This window comes from Neomonachus schauinslandi, chromosome 15, assembly GCF_002201575.2.
Source record: "Neomonachus schauinslandi chromosome 15, ASM220157v2, whole genome shotgun sequence".
Classification (NCBI taxonomy): domain Eukaryota; kingdom Metazoa; phylum Chordata; class Mammalia; order Carnivora; family Phocidae; genus Neomonachus; species Neomonachus schauinslandi.
This window is the reverse complement of record NC_058417.1, coordinates 12,477,895-12,499,898: the sequence shown is the minus strand read 5'-3', so window position 1 is coordinate 12,499,898 and position 22,004 is coordinate 12,477,895. Positions and strand designations below refer to the sequence as shown.

Sequence of the window (22,004 nt, the reverse complement as noted above, 5' to 3'; positions counted from 1 at the left end):
CTATTCTGGGTCTTTTGCCTCTCCATATAAATTTTAGAACCAGTTTGTCAATATCCACAAAATAACTTGCTGAGATTTTTATTGAGATTATGTTGAAATCATAGATCAAGCTGAGGACCGACATCTTGACAATATTGAGTCATTCTATCTGTGAACATGGAATATCTCACTATTTAGTTCTTTTATTTCATATATTAGAGTTTTGTAGTTTTCCTCAAATACATCTTGTACATATTTTATTAGACTTATACTTAAGTACTTCATTTTTGTTGGGGGGGGCTGCTAACAGAAATAATATTGTCTTTAATTTCAAATTCCACTTGTTCATTGCTGGCATATAGGAAAATGATTGACTTTTATATACTAACTTTGTATCCTATACCCTAGCTATAATTGCTTATTAATTCCAGGAGTTTTTTTTGCTGATTCTTTTGGGTTTTCCACATAGACAATCATGTCATCTGCAAAAAAAAGACAGTTTTGTTTCTTCCTTCCCAAACGGTATACTTTTTGCTTCCCTTTCTCATTACATTAGTTAGGACTTCCAGTACTCTGTTGAAAAGCAGTGGTGAGAAGAGCATTGCCTTTTTCCTAATCTCAGTAGGGAAGCTTTGAGTTTCTCACTATTAAGCAGGTTGATGTTGGCTGTAGGTTTATTATAAATGTTCTTTTTCAAGTTGAGGAAGTTCTCTTCTATTACCAGTTTGCTGAGAGTTGGGGTTTTTTGTTGTTGTTGTTGCTGTTGTTTTTAATCATGAATCGGTACTGGATTTGGTCAACTGCTTTTTCTGCATCCACTGGCATGGTCACATAATTTTTCTTCTTTAGTATGTTAATGTGATGGGTTATATTGATTTTTGAATGTTCAACCAGCCTTACATGCTGAGATAAATTCCACTTGGTCATGGTGTATAATTCAACTTATACAATGCTTGATTCGATTTGGTAATATTTTGTTGAGGAATTTTGCATATATGTTCATGAGAGATATGGGTCTGTAGTTTTATTTTCTTGTAATCTCTTTGTCCAGTTTCGGTATCAGGGGAATATTGGCCTCACAGAATAAGTAAGGAAGCATTCCCTCTACTTCCATCTTCTGGAAGAGATTATAGAGAATTGGCATAATTTCTTACTTAAATGTTTAGCAGAATTCACCAGTGAACTCATTCAGGTCTGGTGCTTTCTAATTTGGAACATTAATTATTAATCCCATTTCTTTCACAGATATAGGCCTATTCAGATTGTCTATTTCCTCTTGTATGAGTTTGACACATTGTGTCTTTCAAATAATTGGTCAATTTCATCTAGGTTATCAAAATTGTGGGTACAGAATTGTTCATATTCCTTTAGTATCATGTCCATGGGATCTGTAGTGATGTCTCCTCTTTCTCTTTTGATATTAGCAATGTCTTTTTTTTTTTTCCTTTTCTTAGTTAGCCTGGCTAGAGGCTTATCAATTTTATTGATCTCTTAAAAAAAATCAGCTTTTGGTTTTGATTTTACCGATTCTTATTTTTCAATTTCATTGATTTCTACTCCAATTATCATTACTATTCTGCTTACTTTTGATTTAATTTGTTTTTTTTCCTAAGATAGAAGCTTAAATTACTAATTTGGGATTTTTCTTTTTTTTCTAATATATGCATTCGATGCTATAAATTTCTAAGCATAGTTTTCACTACATTCCACACATTCTGATAAATTGGATTTTCATTTCCATTTAGTTCAAAATATTTTTAAATTTCAGATTTCTTCTTTGACCCCCATGTTATTTAGAAGCGTGTTGTTTAATCTTCCACGTATGTTAGGCCATTTTCCAACTACCTTTCTGTTACTGACTTCTACTTTAATTCCAATGTGGCCCAAAAGCAGACAATATATGATTTTAATTCTTTTAAGTTTATTGTGTTTTATGGCCCAGAATATGATCTATCTTGGTGAATGTTCCATGTGAACTTGAGAATAATTTGTAATCTGCTGTTGTTGGATGAAATATTCTATAGATGTTAATTATATCCAGTTGATTGATGGTGCTGTTAACTTCAAATACATTCTTACCGATTTTCTGCCTGGTGAATTATGTTCATTTCTGACAAAGAGGTATTAAGTCTCCAATTACAATAGTGGATTCATCTATTTGTCTTAGTGATTCTACCAGTTTTTGCCACATGTACCTTGACACACTGTAGTTAGGTGCATACACTAAGGAATGTTATGTCTTTTGGGAGTATTTTTTACTCCCCTTATCGTTATGTAATGCCCCTCTTTATTCCTGATCACTGTCCTTACCCTGAAGTCTGCTCTAAAATTAATATAGCTACTCCTGCTTTCTGTTCTTTCTTTTTTTTTTAAGATTTATTTATTTATTAGAGAGAGAGAGCATGAGAGGGGGGAAGGGCAGAGGGAGAAGCAGACTCCCTGCTGAGCAGGGAGCCCGATGTGGGACTCGATCCCAGGACTCCAGGATCATGACCTGAGCCGAAGGCAGTTGCTTAACCAACTGAGCCACCCAGGCGCCCTCCTGCTTTCTTTTCATTAGTGCTGGCATGATATATCTTTCTCCACCCCTTTATTTTAATCTATATGTCTTTATATTTAAAATAGGTTTCTTGTAGACAACATATTGTTGGGTCTTGTTTTTTGATCCACTCTGAAAATTTCTTATAATTGGTATATATAGGCCACTGACCTTTAGAGTGATTATTTATATACTTAGATTAATATCTACCATATTTGTTACTGTTTTCTCTTTGTTGTCATCATTCTTTGCTCCTACTTTTTGTCTTCCACACTTTTTCTACCTTCTGGAGTTTAACTGAGCATTTATATGATTCCATTTTCTCTTTCTTAGAATATCAATTATACTTCTTTTTAAACTTTTTTTAGTGGTTGCCTTACAGAATGCAGCATATTTATAACTAATCCAAGCCCACTTTCAATTAACACTATACCACTTCACAGATAATGCAAGTGACAAAATATTAATTCCTTTCTTCCATCTCTTATATCATTGCTGTCATTCATTTCACATATACATATGCATATACACACAAACTGATACATTTTTCCTATTATCATTCTGAGCAAACTGTTACCTGTTAGGCCAATTAAGAGGAAAATTAAAGTTTTTATTTTACGTTCACTAATGCTCTTTCTTCTTTTATGTAGTTACGAGTTTCTGACCTATACCATCTTCCTTCTCTGAAGAACTTTTAACATTTCTTGCAAGGCAAGTCTACTGACAACAAACTCCCTCAATTTTTGTCTGAGAAGTCTATTTCTCCTTCACTTTTGAAAGGTAACTTCCCAGGGTATAGAATTCTAGGCTTTTTGAGGCACCTGGCTGGCTCAGTTAGTGGAGCATGTGACTCTTGATCTCCAGGCTGTGAGTCTGAGACCCATGTTGGGTGTAGAGATTACTTAAAAAATAAATAAAAATTTAAAGATTTTGTTTAAAATTTCTAGGCTTTTTTCTCTTAACATTTTGGAAGTTTCACACTATTCTGTTTTTGCTTACATGGTTTCTGAAGAGAAATCAGATATATTTCTTATCTTTGTTCCGCTATGGTAAGTTTTTTTGTGGGGGGGGTGGTTTTTTGCTTCTTCCAAGGTTTTTTTTCTTATTTTTGATTTTCTGAAGTTTAACAATAGTATGCCTAGGTGTTGTGAGATTATCTTGGCATTACCTTACTTGGTATTCCCTGAGCTTCCTGGATCTGTGGTTTGGTGCCTCCGATTAATTTGGGGACATTCTCTATCATTGTTGCTTCAAATATTGTTTCTGATTCTTTTTCTTTTCCTTCTGATATTCCCATTATGTATATAGTACATCTTTTGTAGTTGTTTCACAGTTCTTATATATCTCTTTCTTTTTGCTTTTCAGTTTTGGGAAGAAAGGAACTAAAAGGAATAGAACAGAAAGTTCCTATTGTCATATGCTCAAGCTCAGAGATTCTTACCTCAGCCATGCCCATCAGACATTCATTTCTCTTAGAGTGTTTTCTATCTCTAGCATTTCTTTTTTATTCTTTCCTAGATTTTCTCTCTGCTTATATTATCCATCTGTTCTTGCATGTTGTCTATTTTTTTCTTTTAAACTCCTTAGCATATTAATCATAGTTTTCAAATTATCAGTCTGATAATTCCAACTTTCCTGCCATATCTGACTCTGGTTCTAATGCTGTTCGGTCTCCTCAAACTTTATTTTTTGTCTTTCAGTATGTCTTGTACTGTTTTCTTGAAAGGCAGAAATCGGGATACCTGAGTAGCTCAGGTGGTTAAGCATCTGCCTTCAGCTCAGGTCATGATCCCAGGGTTCTGGGATTGACTCCTGCATCAGGCTCCTTGCTCAGTGGGGAGCCTGCTTCTCCCTCTGCCTGCTGCTCCCCCTGCTTGTGCTCTAGCGCTGACAAATAAATAAAATCTTAAAAAAAAAAAAAAAAAAGAAAGGCAGAAATGATGTACTGGTTAAAAAGAACTGTAGTAAATAGGCTTTGAGAAATGAAGAGGCAGTAGAAGCATGCTATGGTCCAATGATTAGATCTAGTCTTTTGGTAAGCCTATCCCCCTAACTGTGAACTTCATCAGTGGTTCTCAGGGTTTTATTCCCCTCCTTAGCTAGGACAGGATGACTAGAGGGAGCTGGAGTTGAGTATATCCCCTTCCCTAAGTAAGTTCCCTAGATAAAATAGTTTCTCCTGAGGGCAGGTCTTGTTAAGAACAAAATGCTCTGCCATATTTCAAAAGTTACTTTTCCCTCCCCATAACAGAAGCACAAGGGAATTTTTCTCCCAGTATTCACTGTGAGGGCCTGGTAGAGCTCCTGGAGTCAAAACTCACAAAACTGTGGGGCTCCCTTTAGACTGGGTCACTCCAGAGTTTTTAACTCTCAGACTTGTCCACATTGAGCCTCCAGCAATTTGTCAATTACAGTTCAGGTTTTCCTCCAGCAGTACTGCTCCAACAAGTGTGATTCTCTGTATCCACCTGTTTTGCCAATTTTGGTGGCAAAAGTTTGCTCTGTGATCTCATGACTCTGATGGACCTAAGAGTTGGTTGATTTTTCCATTTGTTCTGCTTTTTACTTGTTAGGATGGAAGGGCAACTTCTAAGCTCCTTACATGCTGAATAAGAAACCAGAAGTTCCAACACCATTCTTTAAGATGAGAAGTTAAGCCATTAATCATATATGATTGTCCCCTGTATGTGAGTAGTAATTTTTCTCTTACTGCTTTTAACTTTGATCTTTGGCTTTCAACAATTTTACTATGATGTATCTAGATGAGAATCTTTATGTTTACCCTACTTGGGGTTCACTGAGTTTCCTGGATATATATACTGATGTTTATAGTAGCCTGAATAAAATCCCCCAAAGATGTCCACATCCTAATCCCTGGAACCTATGAGTATATTATTTTATTTATATGGTAAAAGGAACTTTACAGATGCAATTAATTAAGGATCTCAAGATGGGGAGATTATCCTGCATTATCTGGGCAGGCCCAATACAATCACAAGAGTCCTTATAAGAGGGAGGCAAGAGGGATGAGTCATAGAGTAGATGTGACAACAGAGTAGAGGTTAGAGTAATATAAGGAAGGGACCCCGAGCTAATGAATGTTGATGGCCTATAGAAGTTGGAAAAGGCAAGTAAACAGATTCCCTCTAGAGCTTCCAGCAGGAATACAATCTCACTGATACCTTGATTTTAGGACTTCTGACCTTAAGAACTATAAGATAATAAATTTAAGGAGTTTTAGGCTATTGCATTTGTGGTAACTTATAGCAGCAATAGGAAACTAATAGTGTTCTTTGTCAAATTTCGGGATTTGGGGACATTATTTCTTTTTTTTTTTTTTAATATTTATTCATTTTAGAGAGAGTGAGTGCATGAGCGGGGGTGGAGGGGGTAGGTAGAGAGGCAAAGGGAGAGGGAGAAGCAGGTTCCCCACTGAGCAGAGAGCCTGACACAGGACTCCATCCCAGGACCCTGGGATCATGACCTAAGCCAAAGGCAGGGGCTTAACAACTGAGCCACCCAGGCACCCTGGGACACTATTTCTTTAAATACTTTTTCTGCTCCATTCTCTCTTCTTCTGGGACTCCCAAATGATAGTACACTTGATATTGTCCCAAGGATTTCTGAGGCTCTATTAATCTGTCTTCAACCTTTGTTCTTTTTGCTATTTTCCCCTAGGTATGAGTCACAGTTTCCTGTTTTTCAACATTTCTTACTGAAAACTGGCTATTTTAGCTATTACACTGTAGCAACTCCAGATTCTCATTTTCTCCTCTGGAGACAGGTAGAGTAGCAGACTTTTAAAATTTGTTTAATAACTTGCCTGTACTAAACCTATGGATTTTGGTTCACCCACAGTATGTGGCCAGAGGTCTCTGCTCAGTTTTTCTTTTTTTCTTATTTTTATTTTTATGCTTGGATTCCTACTGGTGGTTATCTGAATATCTTAATAGTCAACCATTATATGTCAGTATTTGTGCCCAAACATCTCAGACAAATACAGCTTCTACCCTTTGCAGATGGATCTATGTGTGGTATGGGAAGTACATTCAAAGTTCAAGCAATTTTCAAGTCTTCCTTAGCTTTTCCTTCTCATCAAGCTTTCTCATAACTCCTCTGTAGCTGCGCACTGTCATCCAGGGATCTGTGGATAGCTTGGGCCCTCTCTAGCAAACTATGCTCATACATGTAGCTTTCCAGTCATCCAGAGTACGTGGGGGTTTATCAAGCCTATCTATGGCTGTCTTATTTATAGGACCTGTCAAATTTCTAGTTCGTCTACTGGTTCACTGCTTGCCCAACCAGGGCCACAACCTAAGACTAAGAAAGCTGCTGGACATGGTTTTTGGTTTTCTCTCTGCTCCAAATAGCTAGCCCCAACAGTAAGACAGCTGGTCACCCGCTTGAACTACTACACTAACTGAGCTGGGGGTATGGGATGGGATGGGAAGAGCCCAGGCAGGAACACCACAGATTCCCATTGGTCTCACCTAACGTTTGATGCATTTTCTTTTTTTTTAAAGATTTTATTTATTTACTTGACAGAGATAGAGACAGCAAGAGAGGGAATACAAGCAGGGGGAGTAGGAGAGGGAGAAGCAGGCTTCCCGATGAGCAGGGAGCCCGATTCGGGACTCAATCACGGGGTGGTCACGGGGCTCCATCCCATGACCCTAGGATCATGACCTGAGCCAAAGGCAGACGCTTAACGACTAAGCCACCCATGCACCCCTGTTCGATGCTTTTTCATGAATAAATGCTTTTCAAATTTGTTGTGTGCCTTTGGTCAATTTCCAGACCTTTGAAATGGTTGTTTTTGACAAATCTGTCCTGTTTTATAGTTAGTTTCTTGGGGAAATTTGCAACCTCTTTACCATACCAGAAGTCTTCCCACCTCATCCCAAGGACTTAATGGACTTTTTCCTACTGCTAGAAATTAAAACTGATAATAACTGATAATAACACAAACCTAATCAAATGGAAATTCTCTCTCTCAAATCATCCTATCTGAATGCCTTCATAATCAAATACTGCGTGTCAATTAGAAACTTTCAAAAGATGGCTTATAAGACGTGATGTGTGGCCGAGTTAAATTTAAAATGTTGGGGGAAAAAAAGCAACTACTATTAATTTCAAGTTTATGGGAAGAAAAAAAAAGATACTAGATCACTGTGAAATTTGCTTCTTGTAAGAATTTACATTTCCTCACTTTATCCAGTATCTCTGGCCTGGTGTCAGTAGCTACAGTTGTCCAACCACATCTTTCTCCTGATACAGTTCAGAACCAAACTTTGTTTCTTACAATTCAGTAATCTTTTTCCCAATAAATTTCTCTTTAAATTTCTTTTTTTTTTTTAGATTTTTATTTATTTATTTGACAGAGAGAGAGAGAGAGAGAGAGCAGGAGCACAAGCAGGGGGAGTGGAAAAGGGAGAAGCAGGCTTCCCGCTGAGCAGGGAGCCTGATGCGGGGCTCAATCCAAGGACCCTGGGATCAGGACTTGAGCCAAAGGTAGACGCTTATCGACGAGCCACCCAGGTGCCCCAAATTTCTCTTGATTTTTACCTAAGATCAAGTTCCGGCTACCATTTTTCTATTAAGATATAAATGACAGGTATGATGATAATTTCAAATTACTGATATGATATAGCAAACCGCCTTTGGAACTAAGCAGACCTAGGTTCAAAAACACCAATAACCAGACTAACTAGTTAAGTATCTCTAGACAAGTTACTTAATATTTCAGCCAGTTTCCTTATCTGCCTCACACAGTTGCAGGAAGGATTAGAAATGATAGCAATGATCTCTATAATTACTGGGTTATCTACTTAGAAAGTTGGTAGGTAATGTCAGAAAGGGTGAAAAGAAGAAATAAAGAAGGGATGCCTGGGTGGCTCAGTTAAATGTCTGCCTTTGGCTCAGGTCATAATCCCAGGGTCTTGGGATGGAGTCCACATCCGGCTACTTGCTCAGCGGGGAGCCTGCTTCTCCCTCTGCCTGCCACTCCCCCTGTTTGTGCTCTCTTTTTCTCTGACAAATAAATAAATAATATCTTCAAAAAAAAAAAAAAAAGAAGGAACAAGGAAAATGGATAAATTAATCTTTCTTGCTATGTCTAGCACTCATGGGTAGCCAAATTAACTATTTAAATTTCATCTCTCCTTATCCACCAATTAACAATGAAGTGACCTTCTCTTTTTTTATCCCCCTTTTCATTAATTGAAACAGTTCTACACAGTACAATATTCTACCACACACAACACACTGAGGAACATAACAGACATTTTCCTATGAAGTTGCATTTACATTTTTTAAACAATTTTTTGGGGGGCATTACTGTCTGAGAAACACTGACTGGGGAAAATTAAGTACCACAGTTTTTAAATTTATATATTGAATTTTAAAAATTCTCTATCTTTTCTTGGAATAGATTCCTTTGGAAACCTTATTACTGCTGAATCTGCTAAAATATAAGTTTATACAAATAAACTGTGGAAATATCAGGAAATCCACAAACCGCCCTAAGTCCATCTGAATACAACTTAGAATACCTACCTTTGCTAGAAAATCCGTCTGCAATGTGAATATTCACCTCTTAAACCTGAGTGAATTAGTACACCTGGATTTTCATAAGTCTAGATTCCTTAAACTGAGGCAGTCCAGCATTACAAATGAAATGGAAATCACTATAATTACTACATGGTGGAGCACTAGTGGAGTCAAAATGTTGCCATCATTTATTTCCTGTTCTATAATGGAACTTATTTTCCACTTTGGACCCCAGCTTCCCTACCTATAAAATAAGGAAATAATCCTCATTCTACACACATCTCAAGACAGTTATGATAAGAGATAAAGAGATAACAGTTCCTCATATACTATAAAGTGATGAGTGGGGTCCACTGGAATTGCTTATACCCCAGCTGCTAGAAACCTCCTCTGCTGTTGCAAGTTTACCTCATGTAAGTGTTTCTCAACCTAAAAATCAGATCAAGAAGAAAGCCCAGAACTGTCTGGTGCCTTATGCCAGAGCTTTTGGAACACCTGGTTGTACTTGATCTGTCCACATGTGGACTCTCTCTGGTGGCTTAAGCCCCTCAATTCTCTGCTTCCTGTGCCAGACACAAATATTGTTGGATGAATAATGAACAAATGGGCAGCATATGTGAAATGAAAAAACTGAACACCTGTAGCGCCTTGGGCTCCCTCGCGGTACTCCTATCTCCTAGTTCTCAGGAGCTGGAACTTCAGGCCCCAATCGCTATCCAAAGAGTCAGTGGAGAGCAAAAGCTGTAACACTTTTGTGCAACCTACTGGATTGGGCCCTTGGGAGGTGCATGTACAGTATGCACAAAAAGAACCACTATTTGTCACAATTTGTAAATCTTCAGGTTAAGAAGAGAGAAAAAAGCTTGCCCTTTGTAAAGACCCAGCAACTGATAGGAAAAGAGGGACAATGCTGCTTTCAGAAGCTTTTCATACATTACAGAATGCTACAAGATATGTCACAATCCTTCATTCCCTTGAAAATGTGGCAGAAATTACTAGATATCCCAACTCCTGCACCAGAGTGCATTTCTATTTCTAATATAATTAATCTTTTACTTACTCTGTGACCGTTTCTAATACACATGACGAGTTTAATGGAGTGAAACAATAATATTACACAAATGTCCAAAATGTACTTTAAAAAAGTAACTTTTAGCTTGTTACCATATATGGCTACTGTGTAAAGAAAAATATTAATAACAATTACTAACTTTTTTTAGTGTTTGCAACTTACTGGGCTACAGACTCCATACCCATGATCTCATTTCCTCCACATACCATTCCTATGAGGTAGGTATGATAGTAATTTCCATTTGCTAAATGAGAAAAGCACTTGAAGTCGCATAGCTAGCAAGTGGTAGAAGAGAGATTTGAACCAGGTATTCAGACTCTAACGTCCACATTAAGTGCATTACATAGAGAATAAATAATAATATTAGTAATCCTTTAGTTGGAGCCCTAAACAGGAAGAATTTTAATACTGTCTAGATGAATAGATCCCCATATTCAGCTGCAAGCACCCAAATAAAATACAAAGGCTTTAATGCAAGAATTGAATGTAAACAAGCTAACTGCTTAATAGGAACTCAGTACAATTTCCTTGATTCAGTTTAGCTGTTTTAAGCCAATGTGGACTATAATACCATACTCACAGAGAATTTTGAAGCAATAGTAGTTTCCTAATACACTTTCCAGTTTAACAACTGCTAGGTACTACTCATATAAACCTGGAAAATCTTACATAAACCTGGAAAATCTTACATCTCCCTTCCAAACAGTGCTCCCAGTACAAACAAGATCTTACTTGATAAAGTAAAGCTCTAGCTACAGCAAACAAGCTCAAACTACTGGTAAGCAATGTTCCATTAATTCAGTGGCTATCAGCAGACCTCTCCTTCCCACAAAGCAGATGAGTAGACAAGTCTCAGGTTACCGTGAACTTAAGGAGATTGGAGGGAGAGCTCAGTCAGAATCTAAAAGCATTTATTCAATTTCCTACCTTGGTGGGTGGCAAGAAGCTTCCAAGCTAAATTTACTTGCCATTCAACCTCAATTTCTATCCTCATGTTTGTAGCTTTCCAGAATAGATTAATGGAGAATTCATTTCTGCATTAAAATCTTAACATTACCTACCAAAGAAAGGTCTCATCTATGTATAACTGGGGTTAAAAACAAGGCAAAAGACCCAAAACAGAGTCACGTATGCTAAGCCCCACATCACCAAACCAAGTTTTAGTTTAATTACAGCCTCAGACTCTTCCAGGAGTGGAATCTTAAATCAATCAGGAATCACCTGGTCAGCATTAGTGAGGTAATCTGATAGACCCCTGCAATCCCCTAAAGGAAAGTGACCTTGCCAAAACCAATCCACTTTTTGCTAGTATAACTTCCTTGTTCCCACTCCCTTCTGCTTATAAAAGTTTTTCATTTTGTATACCTCCTTGAAGCTCCTTTCTGTCTGCTAGATGGGACGTTGCCTGATTCATGAATCACTGAATAAAATTAATAAAATCTTTAAGTTTTGGGCGCCTGGGTGGCTCAGTCGTTAAGCGTCTGCCTTTGGCTCAGATCATGATCCCAGCGTCCTGGGATCGAGCCCCGCACCGGGCTCCCTGCTCCGCGGGAAGCCTGCTTCTCCCTCTCCCACTCCCCCTGCTTGTGTTCCCTCTCTCACTGTGTCTCTCTCTGTCAAATAAATAAATAAAATCTTAAAAAAAAAATCTTTAAATTTTACTTATTTGAATTTTGTTTTTTACATTGGGTAGGACTAAGAAATGACATTACTGACCTTAAGGAGGACAAGACAAGCCCTGGAAGGGTTAACTATGAGAGACAAGAGTTTTGGCTGGAAACTACCCGGAGGACCCAGATCTACATTTTTCTTTAAATCAATGTACAAGAAATTATGGGCTGCATTTGACCATTTGAGGGCATCCTAACTATGCAAAACTACATGGAACTCACTTCAAAGTCTCTTCAGAATCATCCCCATTCTGTGTGTGCTCCAGTCCAACATTTTACTGCACCATAAGTATAAGTAAATTTTTTAAATTGACTCTTCTCTGTTGCCAAAAGGGAAAGAGATCTTTTTTCCTCTCTCCTTTTTCTTAGAGCATTTCTTTTTCTTTTTTTTTTTTTTTTTTTAAAGATTTTATTTATTTATTTGAGACAGAGAGAATGAGAGACAGAGAGCATGAGAGGGAGGAGGGTCAGAGGAAGAAGCAGACTCCCTGCCGAGCAGGGAGCCCGATGCGGGACTCGATCCCGAGACTCCAGGATCATGACCTGAGCCGAAGGCAGTCGCTTAACCAACTGAGCCACCCAGGCGCCCTCTTAGAGCATTTCTTTGAATAACCTAGTATTTATAAAACTTTCCTCTGTCCTTTGATATGTATGCAAATCTTTTTAAAGGTTAAATAAGCTAGCTGCAGGACTCAGGAAGGTTTTTTGAAGGTCCTAGAAGCCATCTCTTTTAAATGTAAATACCCAGGAAGACAGCGCCCCCTCTCCCAGTCACGGTAGGAGTTTAGCCTACACACCTCTATTCTCTGCACACCAAGATTAGAGAGGTTTTACTTTTCTTTCAGATAAAGGCAATTAATTAGTACAGATGGCCACCCCAATTACCAGGTGAATTTAGGAGGAACTATGAAAGCATGTACATCAAATGGTGCTGTCAAGTGTTCTTACAAGATTATCATTAATCTTGAGACTGTGTATGTAATGAATTGTAAATGGTAGAATTTCGTTTTTGTTTTTGTAATCTCATTAGGAGAATATTTGTGATGTATCCCAGTCTGGGTTAATGCTTATTCAATAACAGAACTAGTTTCTTTCATTCCACATTTGTGGAGACCATTTCTAAGGTGGGCAGATCTTAACTTTTCCCCAACATAAATGTGGAGAAATTTTACTCCCTGCTGGGCTACCTCACTGTCACTTTCCCCACTTTGATGGCTCCCTCAATACATGAAAAAAAAAAATTCCTCGAAGACAAGAGTTTTTTTTAGGGACTCAGCCCATTACTGTCATCTGAGGGACAGATCCTCCTAGACCATTGCCTTTGTGACACCTCCACTTGGACTATTTCAAAGACATCTTTTTCGAAACTGAACTCATGTTCTTCCTCCGGGGTTTCCTATCACAGAAGCACAAGCCAGAAAATGAAGAATTGGCCCTAACACCTTCCTTTCCCTTCTCATCCCAGAGTGAAAATATTACCAAGCCCTGCTGATCTACCTCCTAAATAGCCCTCAAATCCATTGACTTTTGCCTCCACTGAGGAGCCAAAGTGATCTTTCAATAACACAGACCTGCTGATACTCTCGTGACTGAAATTCTTCAACGGCTTCCCACCATTCTTAGGATAAGCCTTAAATCCTTGGCATGACCTATGAGGGCTGCATGGTCTGACCCCAGCCTACCTGTTCAACCTCATCTCCCTGACTCCCTCCCTCACTGCCTTCCAGCTCCAAATGGGAGCTTAAGCTCCATGAGGACTGAGACCATGACTATTTGCTCATGCTGTATCCCTAGCCCAGTGCCTAGCACATAATAAATGCTAAATAAATATATGTTGAAGAATAATGTTGACAAAACAACTGAAGCACCTTAGGGGCACCTGGGTGGCTCAGTCAGTTGGGCGTCCGACTCTCGATTTTGGTTCAGGTCATGATCTCAGGGTCATGGGATCTAACCCCACCTTGGGCTCCACGCTCAGCACAGGGTCTGCTTGTCTCTCTGCTCCTCCCCCTGCTCCATCCCCTGCTGGCGTTCTCTCTCTCTCTCAAGTAATTAAATAAAATCTTTCTTAAAAAACCTGCAGCACCTTAAATGGAAGGCATATAAAACATTAAATTATGCATGGCGAAGGAACAGAACGTCCTTATATGTTTGTATCCTAGGTGGCTAACATAGGGTGTGGACCATAGTGGGGCTATAAAATGTTTGTTAAATCATTCTGCAAACCAGAGACAATATGATGAAACAAAATATTGGCACTCAGTGTCTATTTAGCTTTGTAGTACAAATTACCAATGCCAATTAAGTCTCCCATTTAGGTATTTATCTCTCGTCTCATCCCCAATCCCCATCCTGTGGGCAACCAGAGGTCTAACCACATGTTTGAAGGAGGAGGCTGGACTCTAATCAGAGCTGGAAAACAGATATGGTTTGTGGAGTTGATTATAAATTCTGAGAAACAAATAAACCAAGACTGGGGTAAGACCCCTATGTACATTTTGTGTTAGACTTGGGCAACATTTGCCATCCTTTGGCCACACAGTAACCATAAGACACAAGCTCCTCCTATGCTCGAGGCTTCACACATGCCCTTCCCTCCCCCTGGTAACTCTTCACCCTTCTCTTTGCCCAATTTAACTCCAGCTCAGTCCTTAAAGGTCTCAGATCTGAGTATTTCCTCAGCAGAGCCTCCTCTGTCTCCCCTCACTCCCTCCCGCTGCCAAATGGCCCCATTATACATTCTCATAGCACCCTCTACCGTCCTCTATAGCAGGCACCACAACTGTAATTAATATTTAGTTTGTAATTCTTTTTCTGCCTATCTCCATTGTTAGACTTAGAAGCAACCTGACAACAGGGACTGTGTCTGTTTGGGCCATCACTGTATCCCCAACACCTAGCACATCGCTGGTAGAGAGTAGGTGTGTTCTGTTAAATGAAGGAATGAATGAAATACATAGATAAACACTAGCTTTTGGAGTACATAGAACTGGCCTGCCCTCACTATCTCTGTGCCTTTGGATAAATTTCTTACCATCCCTGAGCCCATTTCTTCCTCTATAAAGATAACTATTCCTACTTTACAGAGTTATTGTGAGAATTGAATAATCCAATAAAATGCTTAGCATAAAGTCTGGCACACAACACTCAATGAATGTTAACTATTTTTATTACGGAGAAAAAGAGGAATGTATGTTAGGGAAGATACATTCCATGATCTTGACTAAACACAAACATAGCTCCCTTTATACAAACATACAGTTGCAAATCTGAATAAAGTATTTTAAGTACACTATAGGAAGTATTATCTAATAACCCTGAAGAAGAGAGCACAAGCAGTAATTTCTTTCATATCAGCTATAGCAACTTCTTTCAAGATATGTGTCCTATGGGGCGCCTGGTTGGCTCAGTTGGTTAAGTGTCTTGCCTTTGACTCAGATCATGATCCCAGGATCCTCGGATGGAGTCCCGCATCGGGCTCCCTGATCAGTGGGGAGTCTGCTTCTCCCTCTTCCTCTACCCCTCCCCCCTGCTCATGTGTGCTCTCTTCTCTCAAATAAATAAAATCTTAAAAAAAAAAAAAAAGATATGTGTCCTAAGGCAAGGGAAACAAAAGCAAAAATAAACTACAGGGACTACATCAAAATAAAAAACTTCTGCAGAGTGAAGGAAACACTCAAAACTAAAAGACAACCTACTGAATGGAAGAAGATATTTACAAATGGCATATACAATAAAAGGCTAGTAACCAAAATATATAAAGAACTTATAAAACTCAACACCCAAGAAACAAATAAACCAATTAAAAAATGGGTAGAAGACATGAACAGACATTTTCCAAAGATATAAAGATGGCCAACAGCACATGAAAATATGCTCAACATCACTCATCATGAGGGAGATGGAAATCAAAACTGCAATGAGATAATCACCTCACACCTTTTAGAATGGCTAAAACCAAAAACACAAGAAACAAATGTTGGCGAGAATGTGAAGAGAAAGAACCCTCTTGCGCTGTTGGTGGAAATGAAAACTGGTGCAGCCACTGTGGAAAACAGTATGGAGGTTCCTCAAAAAATTACAAATAGAACTACCCTATGATCCAGGAATCGCAATACTGGGTATTTACCCAAAGAATACGAAAACATTAATTTGAAAGGATATATGCACCCCAATGTTTACTGCAGCATTATTTACAATAGCCAAATTATGGAAGCAGCCCAAGTGTCCATCAACAGATGAATGAATAAAGAAGATGTGGTATATATATATATACAATGCACTGTGTGTGTGTGTATGATACATTCTGTATATATATATGGATATTGTATAATATATATGCATATTACATACATATATTGTATAATATGTATATATACATCTATTGTATAGTATGCTTATTGTATATATGTAATATATTGTGTGTGCATCTGTGTATATACATACATCTACGCAATGGATTGTACATTTAAATTCAATTCAGCCATAAGAATGAAATCTTGCCATTTGCAACAACATGGATGGAGCTAAGAATAAATGCTAAGCAAAATAAGTCAGAGAAAGACAAATACCGTAAGTTTTCACTCGTGTAATTTAAGAAACAAAACAAACGGACAAAGGAAAAAAAAAAGACAAACCAAAAAACAGACTCTTAACTATAGAGAACAAACTGATGGTTACTAGAGGGAAGCGGGTGGGGAGATGGGTGAAATAGATGAAGGGGATTAAGAGAACACTTAATCTTGATGAGCACTGAGTAATATACTGAATTGCTACATCACTATATTGTACACCTGAAGCTAATATAACACTGTTAACTACACTGGAATTAAAATTTTAAAAAATAAGAAAAACATTTTTTTTTTAGATTTTTTTTTTTATTTACTTATTTGAGAGAGAGAGTGAGTGAGAGAGAGCACAAGCAGGGTAAAGGGCAGAGGGAGAAGCAGACTCCCCGCTGAGCAGGGAGTCCGATGTGGGACTCGATCCCAGGACTCTGGGATCATGATCTGAGTTGAAGGCAGACGACTAACCAACTGAGCCACCCAGGCGCCCAATAAGAAAAACATTTTTAAATAAAAATTAAAAGAACCTGCAAATAGATGTTTATAAATAGCCAAGAATCTTTTTGATGTGAAGTGATCATGCATTTATGTGATTTGCACACTCTTGTATACAGTGTCAGGTTCTTTCAAAGCAAAGTACATTATCAATCCATTATTGCAGGGCAGCAGGGTTCCAGACCTGCACTTCAAAACCTAGGGACCTAAGTCCAGCTGTGCTGACCTTGGCCCAGGATATGCAGATAAAACAACAGGTTTTTGCCTTTAAGTGCCTTCCCTCCCAGTAGGAAACTCCATGCCTTAATGAGAAAAGGTCCCTTCATTCCAGTGTTCTCCAGCATCTGAGGATAACCTTTCTCTCCCTTCCTGGTGTATTCTACATTCCCCAAGATACCCCCCTTTAACACAGTTTCTGTTCTCTCTTAGATTCTCCAAATTTAGACACATCATTCCACTTCTCTGAGCCTCAATTTATGGAACTAAAATAGTACTTCCCCGGGCACCTGGGTGGTTCAGTCAGTTAAGTATCTGACTCTTGATTTCGGCTCAGATCATGATCTCAGGGTTGTGGGATAGAGCCCTGTGTTGGGCTCTGCGCTGAGTGAGGAGTCTGCTGAAGATTCTCTTTCTCACTCCCCCTCTGCCCCCTGCCCAAGCACAGGCGCGCTCTCTCTCTAAAATAAATAAATAAGGGCGCCTGGGTGGCTCAGTTGGTTAAGCGACTGCCTTCGGCTCAGGTCATGATCCTGGAGTCCCTGGATCGAGTCCCGCATCGGGCTCCCTGCTCAGCAGGGGGTCTGCTTCTCCCTCTGACCCTCCCCCCTCTCATGTGTTCTCTCTCATTCTCTCTCTCTCAAATAATAAATAAAAAATCTTAAAAAAAAAAAAAAATAAATAAAATAAAATAAAATAAATAAATAAATCTTTAAAAAATAAATAAGATAGTACTTCCCTCTTGGGAAAATGGCTCAGTATATGCCATAAAATTAACACATGGTAACTACTGTTTTAGTGTTTCTACCAGATCCCTAATCAATCTACAATCCAGAAAAAAATTACAACAAAGATCCTTTCCAATGGTATAATTTTTTTTTTCAACGTCTGTTTTCTACAATAAAAGAAACCTTGCACCCAGGAATAAAAGGAATGATCCTAAAGAAGCTTCAAATGTTGCAAAGGAGGGCACCTGGGTGGCTCAGTTGGTTAAGCATCTGCCTTGGGCTAAGGTCATGATCCCAGGGTCCTGGGATCGAGTCCCAACCACATTGGGCTCCTTGCTAAGCAGGAAGTCTGCTTCTCCCGCTGCCTGCCACTTCCCCCTGCTTGTGCTCTCTCTCTCTCTCACACAAATAAATAAATAAAACCTTAAAAAAAAAGTTGCAAAGGAAAATAATAGAACAAATTAGGTGGTCTTCTGTTTCCTGAACAAAATTAATTCAGCAAAACATAATTTATCCATCTCCATCTTTATAATTCCTCCTTTTAAAGCGAGCCCTATTAGGACTACATAAACTACAGTCAACTGCTAATCTGGAAGCCTCACCACACTGTCTTTGGGGTTAACAGAAGCTCAGCCCAGAAAATCCCAGCAAGAAGAAGCACTCAGCCTTACTGGTCACTCCTGACCAAGGCTCAGTCATGACCCTACTTCTTCCTCCCGTCTTGGCTCCTTCCCATCATAAGCCTCAGGAGAAATAAAAAGCATCATTACCTTAGGAAAAGTTGAGAGACCCTCTGTATGTTCATAAGCTATATTATGACAAGGCTCCAGATTACCTTTAAAATATAACTTCTTTCACAACGACCTCTTCAAAGGCAACCCCTGTACTAGAATGAGTAGGTTTTACACAGAGGCCTACTTCTAAAAGTCTGCCTCCCCCACGTATGTGTTGTGTGTAATCTCAGCTTTCATAACTCCACTGAACGCATATGATGATACCACCCACTTTACTCTTTTGTGGTGAAGAGTAAGAGAGATATCTACAAGAGACACAGTCATAAGTTAGTTCCCCTCCCTATCCTTCTGAAGAATTAGATCATTTTTACTAATTGTATCTCTGGACCACCAAGCTAAGGATCCCTTGCTCCACCTGCCACTCCTTTAGAAACCGGCTTCCTCTTTGTTCTCCTCACCACCAACCCCCCTCCCTCCACCTCCATACAGGTTGGAAGACGCGGAAAGCACTTCCTGGCAAGCCCACTACAAGAATCAAGTACTAGCTCACTAAACATAGGTGTATATGAAGCCCAGAAGTAACTTCTCAACTCTCAAATCACTATACCAAGGGAAATTAAAAGAGAATTCTACAGATACCTTTTATTGGGTAACTACTATGTGCCAGACACTGGGGGGGGTGCATTCTACAGGCAATCTCCTTGACGTTTCACAACCACTTCACGAATATGGGCGTCTTATTCTCAAAATTACTGTTGAGTACCTAGGCGCCAAGAATTTAAGACATTTGCCCAAAGACGCACAGGCAGGAAGCGGCGGAGCAAGGACTGGAGGAGTAAGATACCTAAAACAGCCCCCTGCTGCGGGTGCTCCACAGTCAATACTCTCCCCTGCCTTGTGAAAACGGGATCTCCTTTGCTAACCCTGGGTCTCTAACGCCAGGCTTTAATGCCACCAGCCTCTAGCGCTCGAGCCTGGGTCACGCCCGCTGCCGCCGGGCTTCCTGTCCGTGGGTGCGGAATCGGGGAAAGCGACAGGCCCTCGCCCGGGGCGCACCCCCAGCGCTCCGCGAAGCCTGGGCGTGTCCGCCCTTTCCAGCCGCTCACACCGCCACAGGGACGTCAGCGAAGGCGCCCGCTGTCCAAAGAGAAAGCGCCAGCGGCAAGACTCGAGTGTAAGCGCCGGAGCTGAATCTTCCCTCAGAGGCGGGGGGCGGCGGGCGGCCAGAGGCCCGCCCAGGGACGCGGCGTGCCCCTCAGGGTCCGCGGCCTCCGCTCGGCCTCTAAACCCGCTTCCCTCCCGTCCCCGGGGCCGGGAATGCACTCGAGTCGGGATACAGCCGCGCGCCTCGTTCCGGGCCCGTCCCTCCGCCCCTCGTCGCGGAGGTCGCTTCCTCCCCAGCCCCTACCTGGTCGCTTCTGTGACCATGGTCAATCAACTTCGTCCTCCCGCCTCGGAAGTGACGCGAGACTTCGCTCGCCCCGCCAGCGAGGCTCCGTCCAATCCCGGTCCTTGGGCTGCGCGTGCGTGTCGGGCGTGCGTTCCTCGAGGTGCCGGAAGCATGCGCAGCAGCGCGAGGTTTGAAAGGCCCGCTCCTACCTAAGCGGCTTTCTTCCCTCTTTCGGAGGGAAATTCGGAAGGTCGTGGTTTGGGTTTCGTGCACTCTCTCGGTGGCGTGTTGGGGTGGGGGCAAGTGGTCGGTGCACTGGAGAATGTATGCTCCAGTTATCAAGACATTATAAAGACATAATGAAAACAGCGGTATATAAGAAGATCAATGGAAAAGAAGAGGCTAGAAACAAATCCACAGGCATGTAGGCGTATTTTTTCTCCACAAAGGAGCCACCATAAAGCAATAGGAAAGTTATTTTCATTAAATAGTGCTAGATCAATTGAATGCCGATAGGGGTTGGGGGTGAGTAATGAGCCTTGACCCGTATCTCGTACAAAAAATCAATTCAGAAGTACACCTAAATGTGAAAGGTGCAACTGTAGAAAATAACAGTACAATATTGTGACCGTGGGTTAGGGAAATGCTTTTTATCAGGGCACAGAAAGTACCAACCCTAAAGGGAAAGGTTGATAAATTGGGTATCCTTAAATTTAAGACATCGAAAGACAGAAGAGAGTACCGTGCAAGGAATAGAGTGAAGATATTTGCAATACATATATCTGGGAATAATTTTTATTCAGGATATGTAAGTAATTCTTGCAAGTAAATTTTTTAAAAGATCTGAAGTGGTTGAAGTGGAACCATGGGAAGAGGATGTTGAAAGAGAAACTGAGGAGAAGTCTCAAAGTTCAAATTTCAAGAGATGACAAAAGTGTGTAAGTTGAAAAATCTCCCTTCCTGTTCTCCAGGTACCCAGTTCTCTCCCCGGTAGGCAACAATGCTATTAGCTATGTTTGTCTTTCCAGAGCTATCTTATGCATAATCAAGCAATTATGTGTACATTCAGCATTCTCCCCGTTGTCCCTTGTTGTACAAACAGCATGCCCTAGGACTGCTCTGTACGTTGCTTTTATTCACTTTAGTCAATTAATTTTCATGGAAATCCTCACAAGTACTCACAAAATCTAGAAAAAGGAAATTGTATTTCTAACTAAGTGTTAGTTATCTTTTCAAATAATATGTTTACTATGTTTTTCTTAGACATTTTCACAGGAGTTTGTATACCCTCCTGCCTCCTGTCCACTGTTCTGGAAACTCTAGACTCCTTTTTTTTTTTAAGATTTTATTTATTTGAGAGAAAGACAGACTGTGAGAGAGAGAGAAAAGAGAAAGCAGGAGCAGGGCAGAGGGAGAGGGACAAGACTCCCCACTGAGCAGGGAGCCTGATGCGGGGCTCATTCCCAGGACCCCGAGATCATGACCCAAGCTGAAGGCAGACACGTAATCAACTGAGCCACCCAGGCACCCTGAAACTCTAGACTCCTGCTTGCTAGTTCCCAAAGTGTGAATATCCCACTAACAAACCCACTATGATCCTGAGTCCTTACTGCAAGACTGAGCCAGTTTCCTAGGGTTAATTTTCTAAGCCTATCATCCATCCCTTTAGCCAACATAAACTTCAGTCCTACTTGGAGTCATTCTGGAAGCAAGAATAAATTCCAATGTTTTTATGACCAATTTGAGTTGGATCTTCTGTCAAATGCAAGTATAAGAACTCTAACTTCCCAGCCAGGATATTATACAAATAGACCCCATGGCTTTCAATGAAAACGGGACAGGGGACTTCCTAAGAAGACAGAATAGACATGCTATTCCTATTGCTAAGTACAACTAAAAACCCTGGACAATATATATTTTTAAAAACATAAGAAGTATCTGAAAAGTAGAGGGAAGGCACACTGGTTAGGGACCTTGGGACTGGTTTTGGTTTTGGTTTTTATTCTTTGCCTCATTACCCCAAACTGGATACTAGAGGTGCAGGCAACCTAGAAATGCCAACATGCA

The 22,004-nt window shown here is 40.1% G+C and overlaps 1 protein-coding gene across 2 annotated transcripts in view; it reads right to left on the bottom strand.

Moving 5' to 3' along the window:
- Positions 1 to 19,990, bottom strand: part of DHRS7B (dehydrogenase/reductase 7B) — a 71,932-nt gene extending 51,942 nt beyond the window's left edge. For both annotated transcript variants that reach the window (XM_044921481.1, XM_021694596.2), the window contains exon 1: positions 19,956 to 19,990. In XM_044921481.1, coding sequence (XP_044777416.1) covers positions 19,956 to 19,975 — 20 coding nt within the window. In that variant the 5' untranslated portion in view covers positions 19,976 to 19,990. The remainder of the gene's footprint in view (positions 1 to 19,955) is intronic.
- Positions 19,991 to 22,004: the final 2,014 nt, after the last annotated feature.